Source organism: Pelobates fuscus, chromosome 6 (assembly GCF_036172605.1).
Source record: "Pelobates fuscus isolate aPelFus1 chromosome 6, aPelFus1.pri, whole genome shotgun sequence".
Taxonomy (NCBI): Eukaryota; Metazoa; Chordata; class Amphibia; order Anura; family Pelobatidae; genus Pelobates; species Pelobates fuscus.
Window position 1 is genome coordinate 71609533 of NC_086322.1, and position 17699 is coordinate 71627231.

Consider the following 17699-nt stretch of genomic DNA (forward strand, 5'->3'; position numbering starts at 1 on the left):
CTCCCAGTGTCTGTGTTCCTAGTGTCTCAGTGTGCCTGGTGTCCCCATGTCTCCCAGTGCCCCTATATGTCCCAGTGTCCACATGTCTATGTCCACAACTGTCCCCAAGTGTCTGTCTCCCAGCCAGTGTCCCCTAGTCTCCCAGTGTCTGTGTTCCCATGTCTCTGTGTCCCTAGTGTCTTAGTGTCCCCAAATATTTCAGTGTCCCCATGTCTCCCAGTTTCCCTAAATGTCTCAGTGTCCCCATGTCTCTGTGTCCCCGGGTCTCTCAGTGTCCCCATGTCTCTCAGTGTCCCCAGTATCCTAGTGACATGGGGACACACTGAGACATTGGGACACTGGGAGAAATGGGGACACACACACTGGCAGACTAGGGGACTGGGCGACATGGGGACACTGACACTGTGATACATAGGGACACTGAGACACTGGGAGACAGGGAGACACTGGGAGCAATCCATCTATACAGCAGAATCAAACTGTGAGTAGTTTGTTTGTGATTTTACAGAATTTTATCTGATGTCACTCCTTGTGATTTACATCATGTGATGTCACGCATAACTAATTAATTATACAAATGATTACGGCTGGTATTTTTTTTTTCCAAGAAAGGTGGCAACCTTAACTACTCTTCACATACTCTTGCTTAAAGGAGCACTATAGGGTCAGGAACACAATCATGTATTTCTGACCCTATTATGCTAAAACCACCACCCTGGCCCCTTCTTGCCTCCCTAAATATAGTAAAATATTACTTGTATTCAATTCTGCAGATGCTGGCTCAGAAGTGGTGGTCTGAGCAAATTACAATACTTCCCCATAGGATTGGCTGAGACTGTCAACTAGGCAGATCAGTGGCAGAGCCAGCACAAGTCCAACATAGCCCTGGCCAATCAGCATCTCCTCATAAAGATAAATTGGATCAATGCATCTCTATGAGGAAAGTTAAGTGTCTGCATGCAGAGGGTGGAGACACTGAATGGCAGTGCTGCACACTAGGCAGTACTGCCCCAGGAAGCACCTCTAGCAGCCATCTAAGGAGCAGCCAGTGGAGTTATTTTCTCTGAAAAGACAGTGTTTACTGCAAAAAGCCTGAATGGAATGATTCTACTTACCAGAACAAATACAATAAGCTGTAGTTGTTCTGGTGACTATAGTGTCCCTTTAAGTTTGGAAGCTTAAGAGAGATGTATGGGAACAAAATTTGTGTGGACTGGCTGACATTAAAATTAGTTTAGGTAATGCAGACGTTGGTCTCTCTAACACTGTGGCATGTCCCCTTTCTTCTACACTCACTACATACACCTTTTCTCTGTCTCAGACTATATACCAGGAACTTCTGCCTGCTAGTAAGAAGGTAAGGAGACAAGTGGACCAGCGAGTGCTAGGGGACAATCCTTAGAAAGCATGGAGTGAGCGCATTATTAGACGCATTTATGTCAAGCTCAAGGTGCTGCCTGCATAGTATGTCCTTAGTTGGGTAGCCTGCAGGATTGGCAGGCAGCCTGACATGTATTCATGCCAGGCTGACCTTCCAATTCTTTGCACAAACATGCCCCCTTTTTGGGCATGTTCACCCCTTTTGGCAGGTCTAGTCACGTGATTTGCGCCAGTGGCCCACCCTTTTACCCCGCCCATTGACTTCCTGCTTCACTGGACACTGCTGTTAGGGGTTATGGATTTACTTGAAAGATGAAAGCATAAATTAGAGAGCGATTAGCATAGAGTATGTGTTTTCTTATAGCTGCATCCTATGAGTTTCCCTCGGGCACCATCTCCATCAGATACATCACGCTTGGGAGGTATGATTGTTTTAGTGATTTTGGTCGATAAGAGTCAGTAATTAGGCCCATCATAATTGTCAGCTCCAGGCCCACTGTGCTCTTAATCCGGCCCTGGATGGCTGTACAATCCCTCTAACCTGGGACAAGTAAAAATAAGAGCTAGGTTTGAGAGCTTCAAGTGTCTTTGCAAAGACAGGAGCTATCACAGTGCAGGCAGAGGTGGATACCTGCCTGGAAGGAGGGCTGCAAAAGAATTGACAAAGTGGAAGATACCTGACTGTAAGGAGAGCTGCAGCCTGGTCTGGTGGAAGAGCTTCAGAGAGACCACATTTAAGCTTCGGCGACTGGGACTGAAGCGCTCCAGGCTCCCTCCCAAGTGGCTAGGAAGTGGAGTGGGAGGAGGTATTCGGTCAGAGTACATTAGCTCTGGCACAACAATGTTTTGCTAATAACACTTTTAGCCTTAATTGTTTTGTTCTTGTTTAAATTTTAGTAATATTTAACTATTTGCTATTTTTGCCAAATACACAGTAAGAAAGGAACAAAGACTCCCTATAGACACTTATGTTTCTTGAACAGGTCATGGTTACTGTTAGAGTCTCAATTCCTTCTGGCCAATAGTTAAATTCCCCCTACCACGTGACATTACAAGAGAAATATGACATCAGAGCCAGATTAAGATTTTATAGGTCCGAGGCATGGAACTCACACAAACACTTCCAAAAGCTGTAATTTCAATTTACACCTATCATGAGTCTTCCAAAGTATTTTTCCTTATCTATTCACCAACACTTCCCCTTGTCATCTTAGCCATATTCCCCACAGTCCCACAGCCATAGTCATATTTATCCTCCCCTCTGCCATAATTCCATTCCCTCTCCACAGCCCTTTCACACGGAGCCAAATTTCACGGGTAGAGTCTAGAACTTCAACATCAAACATAAACTGTCATGGTCATTTTGGCGCCTATATTGATGCTGCGTGTAAATTCTGTGTTGATTCTGATGCCAACAGCCACCTCTTTCCACACTCACGTTTTCCAGCATCACTTTGGATGCTGGTTGCTCCAGTCCCATGTCAATTTATGACACCAGTAAGCCTTGCGTCATTACTGATGCAAGCTCTCAGGCATCTTTCCTGAGGAGGAATGATGCAAACCAATCATAGGGTTCTTAGACATCTCTGCCTTCTAAGCTTTGTTCTGTCGTTGTTTCCCTTGTAAAAAGAGAAAAAAACTAACCACGCTCCAATCACGTGAAGATCTGGGTGCTAAACTGGACCAAGAGGCAGCACCAGGCCCAGGGAAATAAATAAAATTGAAGATACTAGTTGTTTCCATTGTGGTGATCCAAACATGAGTTTAATTAGTTTATTGCTACCCAAGCTTGTATCTGACTATTCTATTTTCTGTAAATAGACTGGCTTATGTCTACTTTATTGTAACCTTCGACCTCAGCTAGTAACTGACCATCTTTAATTATTTGAATGTGCCATTTTACTTTTTATCATTTTATATTTTTATTACTATCACTGCCTGGTATCCAGATTTTACTATTCCAGTTGAGTATTACTCCAAAGAAATCCAAGGTGGGGATTATACCACTTACACTTGATTCACTGAGCAGTCCGTCTGTTCAATTAAATGTGAGTAAACATTTTGATATTTATACTCTTATTATCCTTTTATACAGTGAGCACTATTTGTTGTCTCTTTTTTACCCTTTTATGGTCTACACACTGCTGTGATATTCACACCTCTTCACATATCCTATAAGTGGGGAATGTACCTCTGTATGCCATTCATACTAGAGCTGGTTTTAAGCTCTACTACACGTGAGTAGGACCACATCAGACCCTGTATTTTTTAAATACCGATTTTTATAGGACTTATTGCACTGTTATCTTCTCGCTGTTTCCATATACGTATTCCAAAAAGTTGTCCCCAACCGGCTCCTCTTAAGAACATTCTTCCCTACAGACTGTTGGTTACCTTCCTGGCAAGTTGTGCATTAGGCATTTTTCTTTCTGCTATTTGATTGTGATTTGAAACTATCATCACTGCTATTGAACTAATTTTATATTTTCTATATTTTTATACATTTTCTATATTTTTATACATTTTCTAGTATTTTTCTACATATTTTGTTACTTGGCGCAACCTTACCTTATCTAGTTACTGACCGTTGTCTTACAAGTTGCTATTCTGTAGCATTAAGCCCAGCCAATTCTAAAGACAAGTAAAACACATCCATTTCTACTTCTGCCTAAGCAAGTTGTGAGTTAGGGTTATTGTGACATAAACTTCACCAGCCACCAAATTCTATTGAAAGCTACATTTTTTCGTTTAGTAAAATGAAAAAAAAAAACATTGAGGCAAACTTCTCGCAACTAAAACATTTCAACCAGCTAAAGTGTTTTAGAGGTTTGGAGTTTCCCTTCAAGATGTATTGCAAAATCTATATTAAAATTATACCATAGGCATCAAAAACACTTTTGCTTAAAGGGACACTATAGTCGCAAAAACAACTTGAGCTTAATAAAGTTTAGTGTGTAGGTCATGTGCATCCAGTCTCACTGCTGAATTCTCTGCCATGTATGAGTTAAACAACTCTTGTTTTTGTCCATGCAGCTCTAGCCACAGCTCCTCTGGCTGTGATTCACATACTGTGCATGAAAAAAGCATCAGTTGTTAACTTATTTTATATGTTTTTAATCTCCTGCTCTATAAATTAAACTTTAATTCCTGCATGGTTCAGCAAGATATTAACAGTGCAGCAGATGAGAAATTCTAAATTAAACAGACTGTGTAGTAAAGGAAGCATAAACAGTAGATCTCACTTGACAGGAAGTATTAAGGAAGGCTGTGTAAGTCATATATATCGGGTGGCATGACAAGGGCTGCATAAACACAAGCAAACTGATTTAGCTCCTAAATGGAGAGTTGGGGAGTGAGAAGGCAGTGGCATGATCTGTGCATCAAAACTGATTTATTAAGCTAAAGTTGATTTTGGTGACAATAGTGTCCCTTTAATTAAGTAGTTTTGGTGTATAGTTTATACCCCTGCAATCTCGCTCCTTACTTTTCTGCATTTAGGAGTTAAATCACTTTTGTTTCTGGCCATGCAACCCTAGCCACGCCTTCTCTAGCTGTGACAGACAACAACTGCATGAAATAAATTGTTTCATTTTAAATCAGATCTTAAATTACTCTATTCTAAACACTGCAAATTAAACTTTAATCAGACACAGGAGGCTACTGCAAGCTCTAGCAGGCTCTTAAAAGAGCAGGAGATAAGAAATTCAATATGAAACAGACAGTGCAGAGAGGAGGTTTAAACATTAGATCTCTTTTTACAGGAAGTGTGTAGGAAGCTGTGTAAGTCACATGCAGGGAGGTGTGGCTGGGACTGCACAAACAAAGCAATTTAACTCCTAAATGGCAGTGAATTGAGCATTGATACTGCAGGGGCATGATCTATACATCAAAACTGCTTCATTAAGCTAAAATTGCTTTGGTTCCTATAGTGTCCCTTTATTGTTAACTGTACCAAACATAAGGAATAGGAGATTTTAAGCACTACATTGTGTGCCTTTGTGGTGAACAGAGGAGAACAGAGAAGATAGCTGCAATTCATACGAAGTTGTCTGAATGCTTTTTTATAACTGCACAAATTGGGATCACCTACTTCTCAGGTATCCTGTTCATTGATTTTATAACAAATGCTTTTGAATCTATTTGCTGTATAGTGACATGCTTTTGTTTTTAATGTATCCATTTTATCTAAGTCATTTATTAACTTGTGGCAATTTACTATTTACATTTACAATTTAGTAATTGGACCGCTTCATTTTTCCTTAGTTTATCTTGATCAAACATAGTGTACATATACTGTACAAGACATGTAAAACTTTAAAAGTTCTGTCACTCGAACATTCATATTTCTATAAGTTCCAGACTGAATGTGCAATGTTGCTGAATGGAAGTCCTTCCCGATCGGTCACAGAGGGAAACCGGAGCATACAGAGTCCTGGAACTAAGCTACAGTTGCAATAAAAAGTATGTGAACCCTTTGGAATGATATACATTTCTGCACAAATTGGTCATAAAATGTGATCTGATCATCATCTAAGTCACAACAATAGACAATCACAGTCTGCTTAAACTAATAACACACAAAGAATGAAATGTTGCCATGTTTTTATTGAACACACCATGTAAACATTCACAGTGCAGGTGGAAAAAGTATGTGAACCCCTAGACTAATGACATCTCCTAGAGCTAATTGGAGTGAGATGTCAGCCAACTGGATGCCAATCAATGAGATGAGATTGGAGGGGTTGGTTACAGCTGCCCTGCCCTATAAAAGACACACACCAGTTCTGGGTTTGCTTTTCACAAGAAGCATTGCCTGATATGAATGATGCCTCGCACAAAAGAGCTCTCAGAAGACCTACGATTAAGAATTGTTGACTTGCATAAAGCTGGAAAGGGTTATAAAAGTATCTCCAAAAGCCTTGCTGTTCATCAGTCCATAGTAAGACAAATTGTCTATAAATGGAGAAAGTTCAGCACTGCTGCTACTCTCCCTAGGCGTGGCCGTCCTGTAAAGATGACTGCAAGAGCACAGCGCAGACTGCTCAATGAGGTGAAGAAGAATCCTAGAGTGTCAGCTAAAGACTTACAAAAGTCACTGGCAAATGCTAACATCCCTGTTAGCGAATCTACAATACGTAAAACACTAAACAAGAATGGATTTCATGGGAGGATACCACAGAGGAAGCCACTGCTGTCCAAACAAAACATTGCTGCACGTTTACAGTTTGCACAAGAGCACCTGAATGTTCCACAGCAGTACTGGCAAAATATTCTGTGGACAGATGAAACCAAAGTTGAGTTGTTTGGAAGAAACACACAACGCTATGTGTGGCGAAAAAGAGGCACTGCACACCAACATCAAAACCTCCCATCCCAACTGTGAAGTATGGTGGTAGGGGCATCATGGTTTGGGGCTGCTTTGCTGAGTCAGGCGGCCTGGATGGATTGTTATCATTGAAGGAAAAATGAATTCCCAAGTTTATCAAGACATTTTGCAGGAGAACTTAAGGCCATCTGTCTACCAGCTGAAGCTCAACAGAAGATGGGTGTTGCAACAGGACAATGACCCAAAGCATAGAAGTAAATCAACAACAGAATGGCTGGCTGAAACAGAAGAAAATATGCCTTCTGAAGTGGCCCAGTCAGAGTCCTGACCTCAACCCGATTGAGATGCTGTGGCATGACCTCAAGAAAGCGATTCACACCAGACATCTCAAGAATATTGCTGAACTGAAACAGTTCTGTAAAGAGGAATGGTCAAGAATTTCTCCTGACTGTAGTGCACGTATGAATTGCAACTACAGGAAACGTTTGGTTGAAGTTATTGCTGCTAAAGGAGGTTCAACCAGTTATTAAATACAAGGGTTGACATACTTTTTCCACCTGCACTGTGAATGTTCCCATGGTGTGTTCAATAAAAACATGGCAACATTTCATTCTTTGTGTGTTATTAGTTTAAGCAGACTGTGATTGTCTATTGTTGTGACTTAGATGATGATCAGATCACATTTTATGACCAAATTGTGCAGAAAACCATATCATTCCAAAGGGTTCACATACTTTTTCTTGCAACTGTATCTGTTCTCTCTCAGTGCTAGAATTGCATTCATGTTGAGTAAAAAGTCTTTATTGTTTCTGAAAATCTATAGTAAGTCCCAGTCCCAGTTGGGAGGCAATTTGTACATTTTAGATGCATTTGTATTCTCTCTCCATATCCCTTTTACAGGGAATAACTCCTCAATCGATATGAAGTAATGATTGTATTCAGTTACTAAATGGCATGGGTAATGGGTGGAAGACCATGTGATTCATTCCGTATAGAACTTCCTCAGGAACAACACAAATAATATACAAACAGTTTAAAAAGGGAAAGGATCTTCAAATTTACTCAACAATTAATTGTTGATTGCGATTACATATATAGTAGTTCCTGGCTCACTTTACGATGTATGTTACACTATTCAGCTATTTGGTAGCACAATCACCAGAGTAAAATGTACGGTTTTACAGGAACTTAGTAACACATATTGAGTAAAGATTAAAGAGACACTCCAAGTACCAAAACAACTTTCATTTAATAAAACAGTTTGGATGTAACAATCCTGCTTATGCAGTATCACTGCTTAATTCTCTGCATTTATGAGTTAAATCACTTTTGTTTCTATTTATGCAGCCATGGACACACCTCCTATGGCTGTGACACGCAGCCTGCATGAAAAAAATTGGTTTAATGTTCAATCAGATCATGACGCACAGTGTGTTTACTGTAGAAGCTCTCATCCCCTGCTCTGTTAGCTGAACTTTAATCAGTTACAAGAGCTTGTTGCAGGCTCTAGCAGGCCATTAACAGAGCAGTAGATAAGAAATTATAAATGTAACAGTCTGTGGAATAAGGGAAGCTAACAAATAGATTATTTTCCAGAAAGTGTGTAAGGAGTGTGAATCTCAGCCAGGGGAGTTGTGGCTAGGGCTGCAGAAAAAAAATGATTTAACTACTAAATAGCAGATGAATGAGCAGTAAGACTGCAGAGGTATGATCTATACACCAACACCACTTAATTAATCTAAAGTTGTTCTAAAAGTGTGTCTCTTTAAAAGGACACTATAGGCACACAGCCACTTCATCTCATTGAAATCCTGCAATGTAAAACAGTCCGTATCTATGCATCAATTCTGTAAATTTTAGTTTGTGATAAATACTAGTAAAAACGTATAAACTATTTTGTACGACATGTAAACCATTTCTCTGTTGTTGTTTTTGACACACACAGATTTATTCAGATCAGGACAAGATCAGGACAAGCATGATCTGTGCGAATCCCCATATAAATCACAAGTTCTGTCTAGTAAAGATGCAAATAGCAATTTATGGGAAAATTAGGACAATTTCACAGAATTTTGCTAATCTAGATCATTTTTGAAGCTTACAGAAAAACTGTGCTTTGTGCCCACTGATAGCATAACTTTATTGTAAAAAAATAATAAGGGTATACAAAACAGTATTATAGTCAGATACCAAAGTCTGCTGATTAAATAATTTGACATATTATTGGGGGGCAGAGTCCGACTGCTGAGCCAGCAAGCTTGAGCTGAGCTCCGTGTCTACGAGCCTAAACTAACCAGATTTCTCAACAAAATACTTATCCTCTGCGGCTGCAACGCAGGCCATGCCCTCCTGAGTGTCCCGAGCACTGCTAATCAGTATAAATATTATCGGCTGTTGGAAGATCCATGGAGGACCGAAACTGTGGCCTGCGGATGGCTGGGACAGGGAGAGACTCTCTGTGTTTTCTGGTCGACAGCGGACACCCAGCATGCTCCTACTCCCCCTCCCCCCTCTGGACCGGTGGGGGTTATCCCGGTCCCCACTGGGGCAGCGGCTCTTTTGGCTCATACCGAGAAGATGATCCCTGGACACACCCCTCTGCTTTTAATCAACCTAAAATGGCCACTGCGGGGGAAACAATGACAAGCCAGAACACTTCCTTATGGGCCTGGTGGGAAGAGCGCCTGAAAAGGGCTTTTGCTTGCTTCTGGTCCAAACTAAACCGAGCAATCTGGAAGAGCGCAACTCATATACCAGACCTACCTAAGGGGGAGAGGATGGGGGGTGGAGGTCGGAGGCCGGGGGGGCCTCACCTGGGCACAGCTCCTGCAGCTTGCCTGCCTGGGCTGGAGACCACAAGGGGGACACCCCAGAAGCATTGGCCACCTCGCTGTAGCACCACCTGCCGCTAGCGGCAGCAGAACATCTGGGCGTTCCGTCGTGCCTGACATGGGAAGGACCCAGACCCACAGAAGAACCTAGCCCGTGGCACATGGATGCCGGTCTTCACATGGGCGTGGGGCAGAGGAGAGGCTTCACCCCGCCACCGCTATGCAATTGCCCCTGTTCGCCTTCTACACCTGACACTCTCCAAGCCACAAGGAGTCCTAGGGGTCGCACCCGACAGATACCGCTTATCTGCACCACCTAAAAGAGACTCTGACACTGACTATGTTGAGCCCCAATGGCTTCCTAAGCCTGTGACATTATCACGCTCCAATTTTATGCATCTCGACTTATGGACTTTCTTAGCTCCACTATCCCTACGACCGCACTAGTATATGCCTAACAAGGCCAGCTTAGCTTAAAATCACAGACTGCCACTGCTTCACTGAGTCTCTCAGCTGGTTCCTCCTCTACTGTTCCTACACAATATTACCCTATGCTCTATGCCGACTCACCAGGCCGACTCACTGTGGACACTGGATGAAGCCCTGACCATGTAGCTAATGCAGACCTGTTGTTTCCGAGTTTTGCTATATCTTAGTTTATTCTCTCTCATGTGGCGCGCTATATGTGTTTAATAGATCGCGGTCCCAGTGGAAGGTTACTTTAATCAGAGTTAAATGCTTGCTGTGCATGATGTTCACACATAAACAATGCTAGTTAATTATTCCCAGCTTCTCTGTTACATAATCTACTCGCAGCACTTATAATGTTATCTCTAGATATCTTGTACGCAGCAATCTCTTGTTTGATTTCTCATTTTTAAATTAATATAAAAAGGTGGCAGTCTTTTTGGGGAGTTACCTCCAGATTACGTTGACACCTTTTTTTCATGTTACCATTTTATAACTCCGCCCTTTATTCCGTAAAATGTGACTCAAATGCCATAATAAAAGAAAGATTGACAATAATTTGGTATATTTTTAAGCCATCTTAAAGGGCAACTGTTACCCCCCCATGTAAAATGAATATTACATAAAGATAAAATCTTTATTAAATCCTTATACTGGCTGTGTCAATCTCCCAGCTGTCACCAGTGATGGCTGCAGAGATATTAGCTGTATCTATGGAGGATCCTGCATTCTCACAGAATTCAGAATTCATAGATCTTAATGCTGGATTCTCGCGCATGCATAAGAGTACAGCAGTGATGTCAGCTCCGGAGGAGCAGAAGAGGACCGACAAAAAAGAAAATGGCACCCACGAGGGATAGATTCAGGTAATTTAATATCACCTTCCCCTGCCCCCTGGCCATTGGACCACCAGTGGCGATGTCATTGTCGTGGTCTTTGCAAATTATTGAAAGTCCACAGATGGTGATAGTGCTGCTTTAACTGTAAATTAACGTAATATTTAAAATATATTGTAACTGTAGCATTGTAGCATTCAGCAAAATTGTCATTTGTGTGCTTTATTTATAAATAACCGAAAAAGTAGTAAAAAACAAAAAACAAAAACATTCCATGCAAAAATAGATGTGTGATTGCATTTAAATAGTTGAACAGTGTAAAAATAGAATGAAAGAAAAAGTATTTTGTTTGCTTTGCTTCTGATTTGCTTGTGGCATTATGTACCTGTTAAATAATTATTTGACCTGTGTCTTTGCGATTAACTGCAGCTAGATGTTGTTTTATGGCTTTGATTTTGCAGAGCGCGCAATCACTGGTCATTAAATCAGCAGAGGACTCATCAATAATTTATTAGCAAAGTGATGCTCATTGTTAGACTTTGGCAGTGCTGTCCAATACACTTTGAAAGGCTCGTCTTGAAAAAGTGACAGACAAAAAGCACACAATCAGGCACCTAAAGGGTTACATTTTCTGTAATTGATGACTCTTTTTATAAAAGTGTCAGTTTTAAGTTAAATTGACACATTTATAAAATAACTATGCCATGGGTTCCTGGCAGTGAGACTGTTGGTAGAGTTTATTGTCTTGTTCTCTGCAAACAATAGTTCAAAACAGAAGCCTAATATCAATTCTGTGAATAAATTACCTGCAAGGCGAAGCCTAATTTCTCATCACCCTCCCTTCTTTCATTTAAGTCCCCCCTGCCATCCCCACCACCATATATATGTAAAGTTTGTATTTTTGTATATTTTAATGTTCCTTCCTTCCCACCTCCACTCACTCCTGCTACCAGCCGGGAGAATGGTATAATCAAATGCTTCTCTTTGAGAGGCATTTGTTTGGATCTTGCAGGGTAGCAGTGATGTCAGTGTGGAAATGGATGCTGGGTACGTTTATCTTCTTTTTACAGGGTTTTATTAAGGGGGTCTTAATTGTAATTGAATAGAGCATGCTACATGCAGCGGATCCCCGGGTAACCAGACCAGTTACCTCCGCTAATTCCCTTCCTTCAGCCATTCAGGAACCCTTACAACAAGCAGGCATCATTTTTCCCCCAGTAACTGGACGACACACAGTTTGAAAAGAAAACAAACCTAACTGACCTCTGTTTATTTCGTCACATAAGGTTTTACATGCACAGACCCCTACATGGGGTCTCCAACACAAACAACAGGGTTCCCATCCCAAGAAGCGGATGGGGGATGGAAGAGGGACAACGTCCTGCTAGGACAGGAAAAGAAAGGAGGAGAGGTACAGACAAGCAATAGTTAACAGCCAGGGGTGTTTGGTTGTTAAAAGAAGTGACCACATGGACCACACAGATGGGGGTGCGGTAGACGAGGGGGGGGAGAAGGAAAAAGGGAGTAAAAAGTATATAACAGCGTCCATTCCGCTATACTACATAACAATTAAAAAGGATTTTTAAGGCTGCCATTGCTGATCTGGTTAGTGCTATGCCCTTGAGCCAAAAGGCTTGCTGAGCATACTTTTGATGTGCCTAGCTCCCCTAATTTCGGCTCTTTTGTCAAGGAGGATGATGCTCATTTCCTGCTTAGCTTTAACCAATAACCACTTTTTAGAAAACTATACTTTTAAAGAATAGTAAATTGTTCAAGGGCCTCATTGACAGGTTTCTAGTGAGCTTTTCAGCCCCACTGTCCTTATGGTCAGCCTGTCATCAGCTATGTCCTTTTGCTGTGATTCAGTCCTTATTGAGGCTAAATTGGACTACCAGCAGAAACCTTGGATTATGTGAGTTTACTAAAGCTGGCAAATTGATTACTATGCAATGTCTCAGCTAAGGTTGTTTTTTTTAATTCCAAATTAGCAGTCTTGAGTAGAGTGGCCATATGGGGTGTAGTTGCCAAGGCAAAGCAGTTTATTGTCGATGATCTTTAAGCTGTTAGCTCCATGGTTACTTTCATTCTTTCAGAGCTTTGTAGGGTATCTGCCCTTTCCAAATGCCTAATGATCTTCTTAATCCACTGTTATAACCCTGTGGAGGCAAGGTTTCTCTTATTGAAAATAACAAAGCAGCCAAATTGAGTTACCATCCCCACAAAGAATCCATGAAAGTGGCCCACCCCATGGCCTGAATTGTAAATTAGGGAACCAACGCAGTTCTAGCTAAAGTCCTTGACCCAGTCTTTTTCAGACCCATAGATCCTGGATATGGTTTCTTTGGGTTAACAGCTTAGCTTTCAGGATAAATTCCTGCTTTAACACTGTTCCTGGGATCTTCTCTAGGCTCAAGCCTTTATGGACTCCATGTCTTACAGGGTTATTTACTAAAGTGATAATTCAATGCATTCATTCTTGAATTTAACTTTGTATTGAATTCTAAGTTAATTTCAAATTTAAAGGCACGCTACAGTCACCTAAACAATTTTAGCTTAATGAAGCCGTTTTGGTGTATAGATCATGCCCCTGTTCAATTCTCTGCCATTTAGGAGTTAAATCACTTTGTTTAGCCAGTCCTAGTCACACCTCCCTGCAAGTAACCTGAACAGCCTTCCAAAACACTTCCTTTAAAATTAGATCTAATATTTACACTTCTTTTATTGCAAATTCTGTTTAAATTAGAATTTCATATCTCCTGCACTGTTAACAGAATGCTAGACCTTGCATTCCAGACCTTGCATTCTAGGAAATAAAAACTTCCAAAGTAAGCTAACAGCTGATTGAAAATGAATTTATTATTATTTTGGTGACTATAGTGTCTCTTTAAGGTCAGAGTAGCCAAACTGAAATCATAACTGACTTTTTCTAGTTTGGCTAATTTGACCTTAAATGTTAAATTCACTTTGAATACTCAGTTTATTGAATAACCATGTTAGAAAGAAACAAAGTGCTTTCTCCTATTCTAGTTCCCGAATAGGGTGTGTTGTTTACTCACACCTCAATCTGTCCCATCTGTACATTTCATCACATTCTAGACCTGAAGTCAAGTTGTTTATCAGGGTTCAACTTTTCAGATGGAGACCTATGATTTGTGACAACTATGAATCTGCTGAACAAATAACTTAATATTCAGATCCTTTTGGATTATCAAGTTTCTATGGTTAGTTTTTTAGACCATCACTACCAGTTTGTCTCCTTGCCCTTTGAATTGGCTATGGCTCCCAGGGTGTACACCAAGGTTCTTGGTGCCCTAATGACTTAAGTGCATACATTGGTACCAGAATTACCCCATACCTGAACAATATTCTGGTACAGAAACACAATATGGAGGCCCAGCACTCACAAGAGTGTTAGCTGGGTGCAGACAGGTTTTCTTAAAAAAAAAAACCCTGGTCAACAGAAATACAAATGACTGAATCACAAGACCAGCAATAAGTTGAAGGAGATTTAGAATACTAAAAATTGTGTAGAAAAATCTCCTTCACTTTTGTTGCAACTCAGTAATTTGTATTTCTAATATCCTGGTACAGACAGCCTCTTATATGACCTAGCAGTTCGGCATTCCCACCTGCTAGTCTCTCCGTTTTGTCAAGCATAGGTTATCGGTGCCTCGCATGCATGGATACTTCCTAGGGCTCAATTTTGGACTCCCAAGAATACCTAGGGTTTACTTTAAAACGGTTCTAATAACTTTGCTATTATACACACAGGGCCAGTGCAATACTATTTTGTGTCCTAGCCGAGACCAGTTCCTTGCACCTCCTCCACCCAAAACAAATGTTCCCAACTTTGTGTGTCTGTTTCTTCCCCAAGCCACTTTGTGTCTCTTTCTCTCCCAACTCTTTTGTGTGTCTCTTTTTCCCCTTCCCCATTCCCTCTGTGTACCTCTTTCTCCCCAGACAATTTTTTGTGTCTCTCTTTCTTCCCAATCCCCTTTGTGTGTCTCTCTTTCTCCCCCCCAATGCCTTTGTGTCTCTTTCTCCCTGCAGCCTCTTCGTGTCTCTCTTTCTACCCCCAGCCTTATGGGTGTCTTTCTCCCTCAGCCCCTTTGTATGTCTCTTTCCCCCTCCAAGGCCTTTGTGCAACTCACTCACCTTAGCCTTCTGTATGCCTCTTCCCCCCCATCACTCCGGTGTGCGTCTCCCCCCCTTCCCACCATTAGCCCTCTGTGTGCCTCTTTGCCCTTGTGCTCCTCTTTCCCCATCCCTTTGTAGTCTCTAACCATGTAGAGTGGCCGAGCTGCAGACAGCAGTGGATGATCTTCTGTATCCTTTTCCTGGTTTGACAGGAAGTTGTTAGTTGCTCTCAGTGAGCACTTCCTGTCAGACTGGGTAGGGGATACATAAGATCCTCTACCGCTGACCCAGGCTCGGCCATGCTACATGTAGTGACCAGCTAGAGTGGAGCACTGCACTGTGTGCTCCTCTACTGCCGGTCACCCGGAGACTGCTCCCCCTCCCCCCCCCCCCAGCCAGTGCCAGTGTGCCCTAGGTGACTTTTTTATTTGCCTAGTGGTCATGCCGGCCTTGCAAACACAGCACAGTAATTCACTTGCTTAGTGCCAAGGCAGTTACAAACAATTTTCACTCAATGTGCCCCCTAAATGTGCCATAGCACCAACATTCTGGATACAATATGTTTACAAAATTGTTTTTAATTTTATTCTTAAATTACCACCATATTGCTCACATCTGTATAGTGGGTGCATAAAAAATAAGTACAGGTTACAGAGAGTAATATATATATATATATATATATATATATATCCGTGCAATTATTCCCCGTAATGAGATGTATTAATACATGTATCACTTCTGGGCAGTCTAGGGGCCCTAAACTCGGGCAGAACTCGGACATAGTCTCCTGATCTGCCAGACTTTAGTGGGAGATACAGGGCTTGCCACTCTTTTAGTTACAGTAGTTGAAATAGCTACTCCCACTCCCACTAATCAAACGGGTATGTGTCTGTTACAGGCTGCAAAAGAGACAACTTCTTCCTTTAACCCATACACAATCCTAACACACTATGCTACACATTTACCATTACACTGCAATAACACACTACACACTAGCCACCAAACATTACCATGTCATATTACACTATCAAATAACATTAAATTGTATTTGGTGTAAATAAAGTTGTTAATGACATTATTTCCCATACAACATGGTTCATCTGTATGTATCCTCTATACCTATGAACTGATACACATAGAAATACAGACAGAGAGACATATAGACAGAAGACATATATATATGTTAAAATACAACACCTCTGAAACAAGTTACCTCCATCTTAGCCCTCTGTCAAATATTATAATCCTGTAGTTTATACCTGGCTTTCGACATAGAGAACACATACAGGAAAACTAAAAAGATGTGAATGTGGCATAAACACAGCATGATTATCTTTTAGGTTGTGTTGCCATGAGTGAGCCAGGAGTGTCCTTTCGATATAAACGTAGAAGAAAATGGAGTATCGCATGAACAAATGCTTCACACAACTCATAGGTGATTTTCAATGTTTTATTCAATGGCGTAATTTCTTGAGAAGTGACCGTTCTCCTTTACACTGCACTTTCATAATATTATGCAACTGTTATAAAGGCTTTCATTTTTAAGGAGACACTACAAGCCATATAACCACCATTGGCCATCACCAAGACAGCCATGGTAGCTCTTATGGTAAGGAGTTATTTTGTTTTAGAACAGTTTGATTTCTTACCTGGGGTCCACAGGGCACATATCCCTGCCTCCACTACCTCAGCAAAATAACTTGAAGCTTCTGCTTAGGAGCTTTCATTAGCTGGGCTGTGCAGGGTCAAATCATTGGCTGAGAAAGTATGCAAATCGCTCTCAGTCAGTGAGCTAAGCCCTGCACTTCCATGCTTTGCTCAGACAGAAAGCTTCCTGGTCTCTGACTAAGGTTGTGGAGGTTAGGAATGGCACCTGATATGAAGTCAAACTTTTCTAAAATGATTTGAAAATTTACGATGGGGGCCCACTTGGGCAGTCTTGGCACCATACCCACTACAGTGCACTGTAGTGGGTATGGTGCTTGTAATGTTCCTTTAAGCAATGATTTTTTTTGAAGTGAGTAGATCCTGGGTATGATTTTTAAAAATCAATCAATTTAAAACCAGGCCTAGATTTTTTTTCTTAATTTTGGGGCAACATTTTTTAACACTTGGTTCAAACAAATGTCATTAAGAAATTAAGTCCCCAATATTTGTTAATTAAGTTTTCAGAGCCTTGCGTTCAATACCATGTTTTATGATCGAGTTCTTATTTTATTTTCACGTCGTACATACTCTACACTCAGAGCAGAGGTGTGCATATCAATTTCCCGTTGCATCATTAACTCTCTACACATGTATCGCAGACCCTTTGTGTGATGTGTCTGGAATAGTAATTGCTTTCTGTGCCCAGAAGAATAAAAGGTTTTTGTTGCAAAGTGCAGTACTCACAGCAGCTGCAGGGTTGGCAGATGAGTAAAAATTCTCTCCCTGATCTCAGAAAAAGTCCCATTGACGAGGCTTCTAGAAGAAAAAGAAAATCCACAAAAAAACAAAACCTTAGAGATTAGTAAAGTGCAATGCTTCACATAACATGGCAATCATTGGCTCCCCCCAGCAGCATGGCATCGACCCTTAGAATGCTGGAGGGGCATTCAACGCTCACCACTCCTGGAACTCAACATGACTAAACTTTTGCATTCAATAAACATTGCCCTTGATCATCCAGCACAAACTTTGCCATATATATCGCCTAAAGTAAAGTTTACCCTTTGACTACTT

At 41.2% G+C, this 17699-nt stretch overlaps 1 protein-coding gene across 2 annotated transcripts in view; it reads right to left on the minus strand.

The window, feature by feature from the left end:
• LGI2 (leucine rich repeat LGI family member 2) overlaps window positions 1-17699 on the minus strand; it is a 55128-nt gene that overhangs the window by 35922 nt on the left and 1507 nt on the right. For both annotated transcript variants that reach the window (XM_063459899.1, XM_063459898.1), the window contains exon 2: window positions 17370-17441. In XM_063459899.1, the coding sequence (XP_063315969.1) occupies window positions 17370-17441 (72 nt within the window). The remainder of the gene's footprint in view (window positions 1-17369; window positions 17442-17699) is intronic.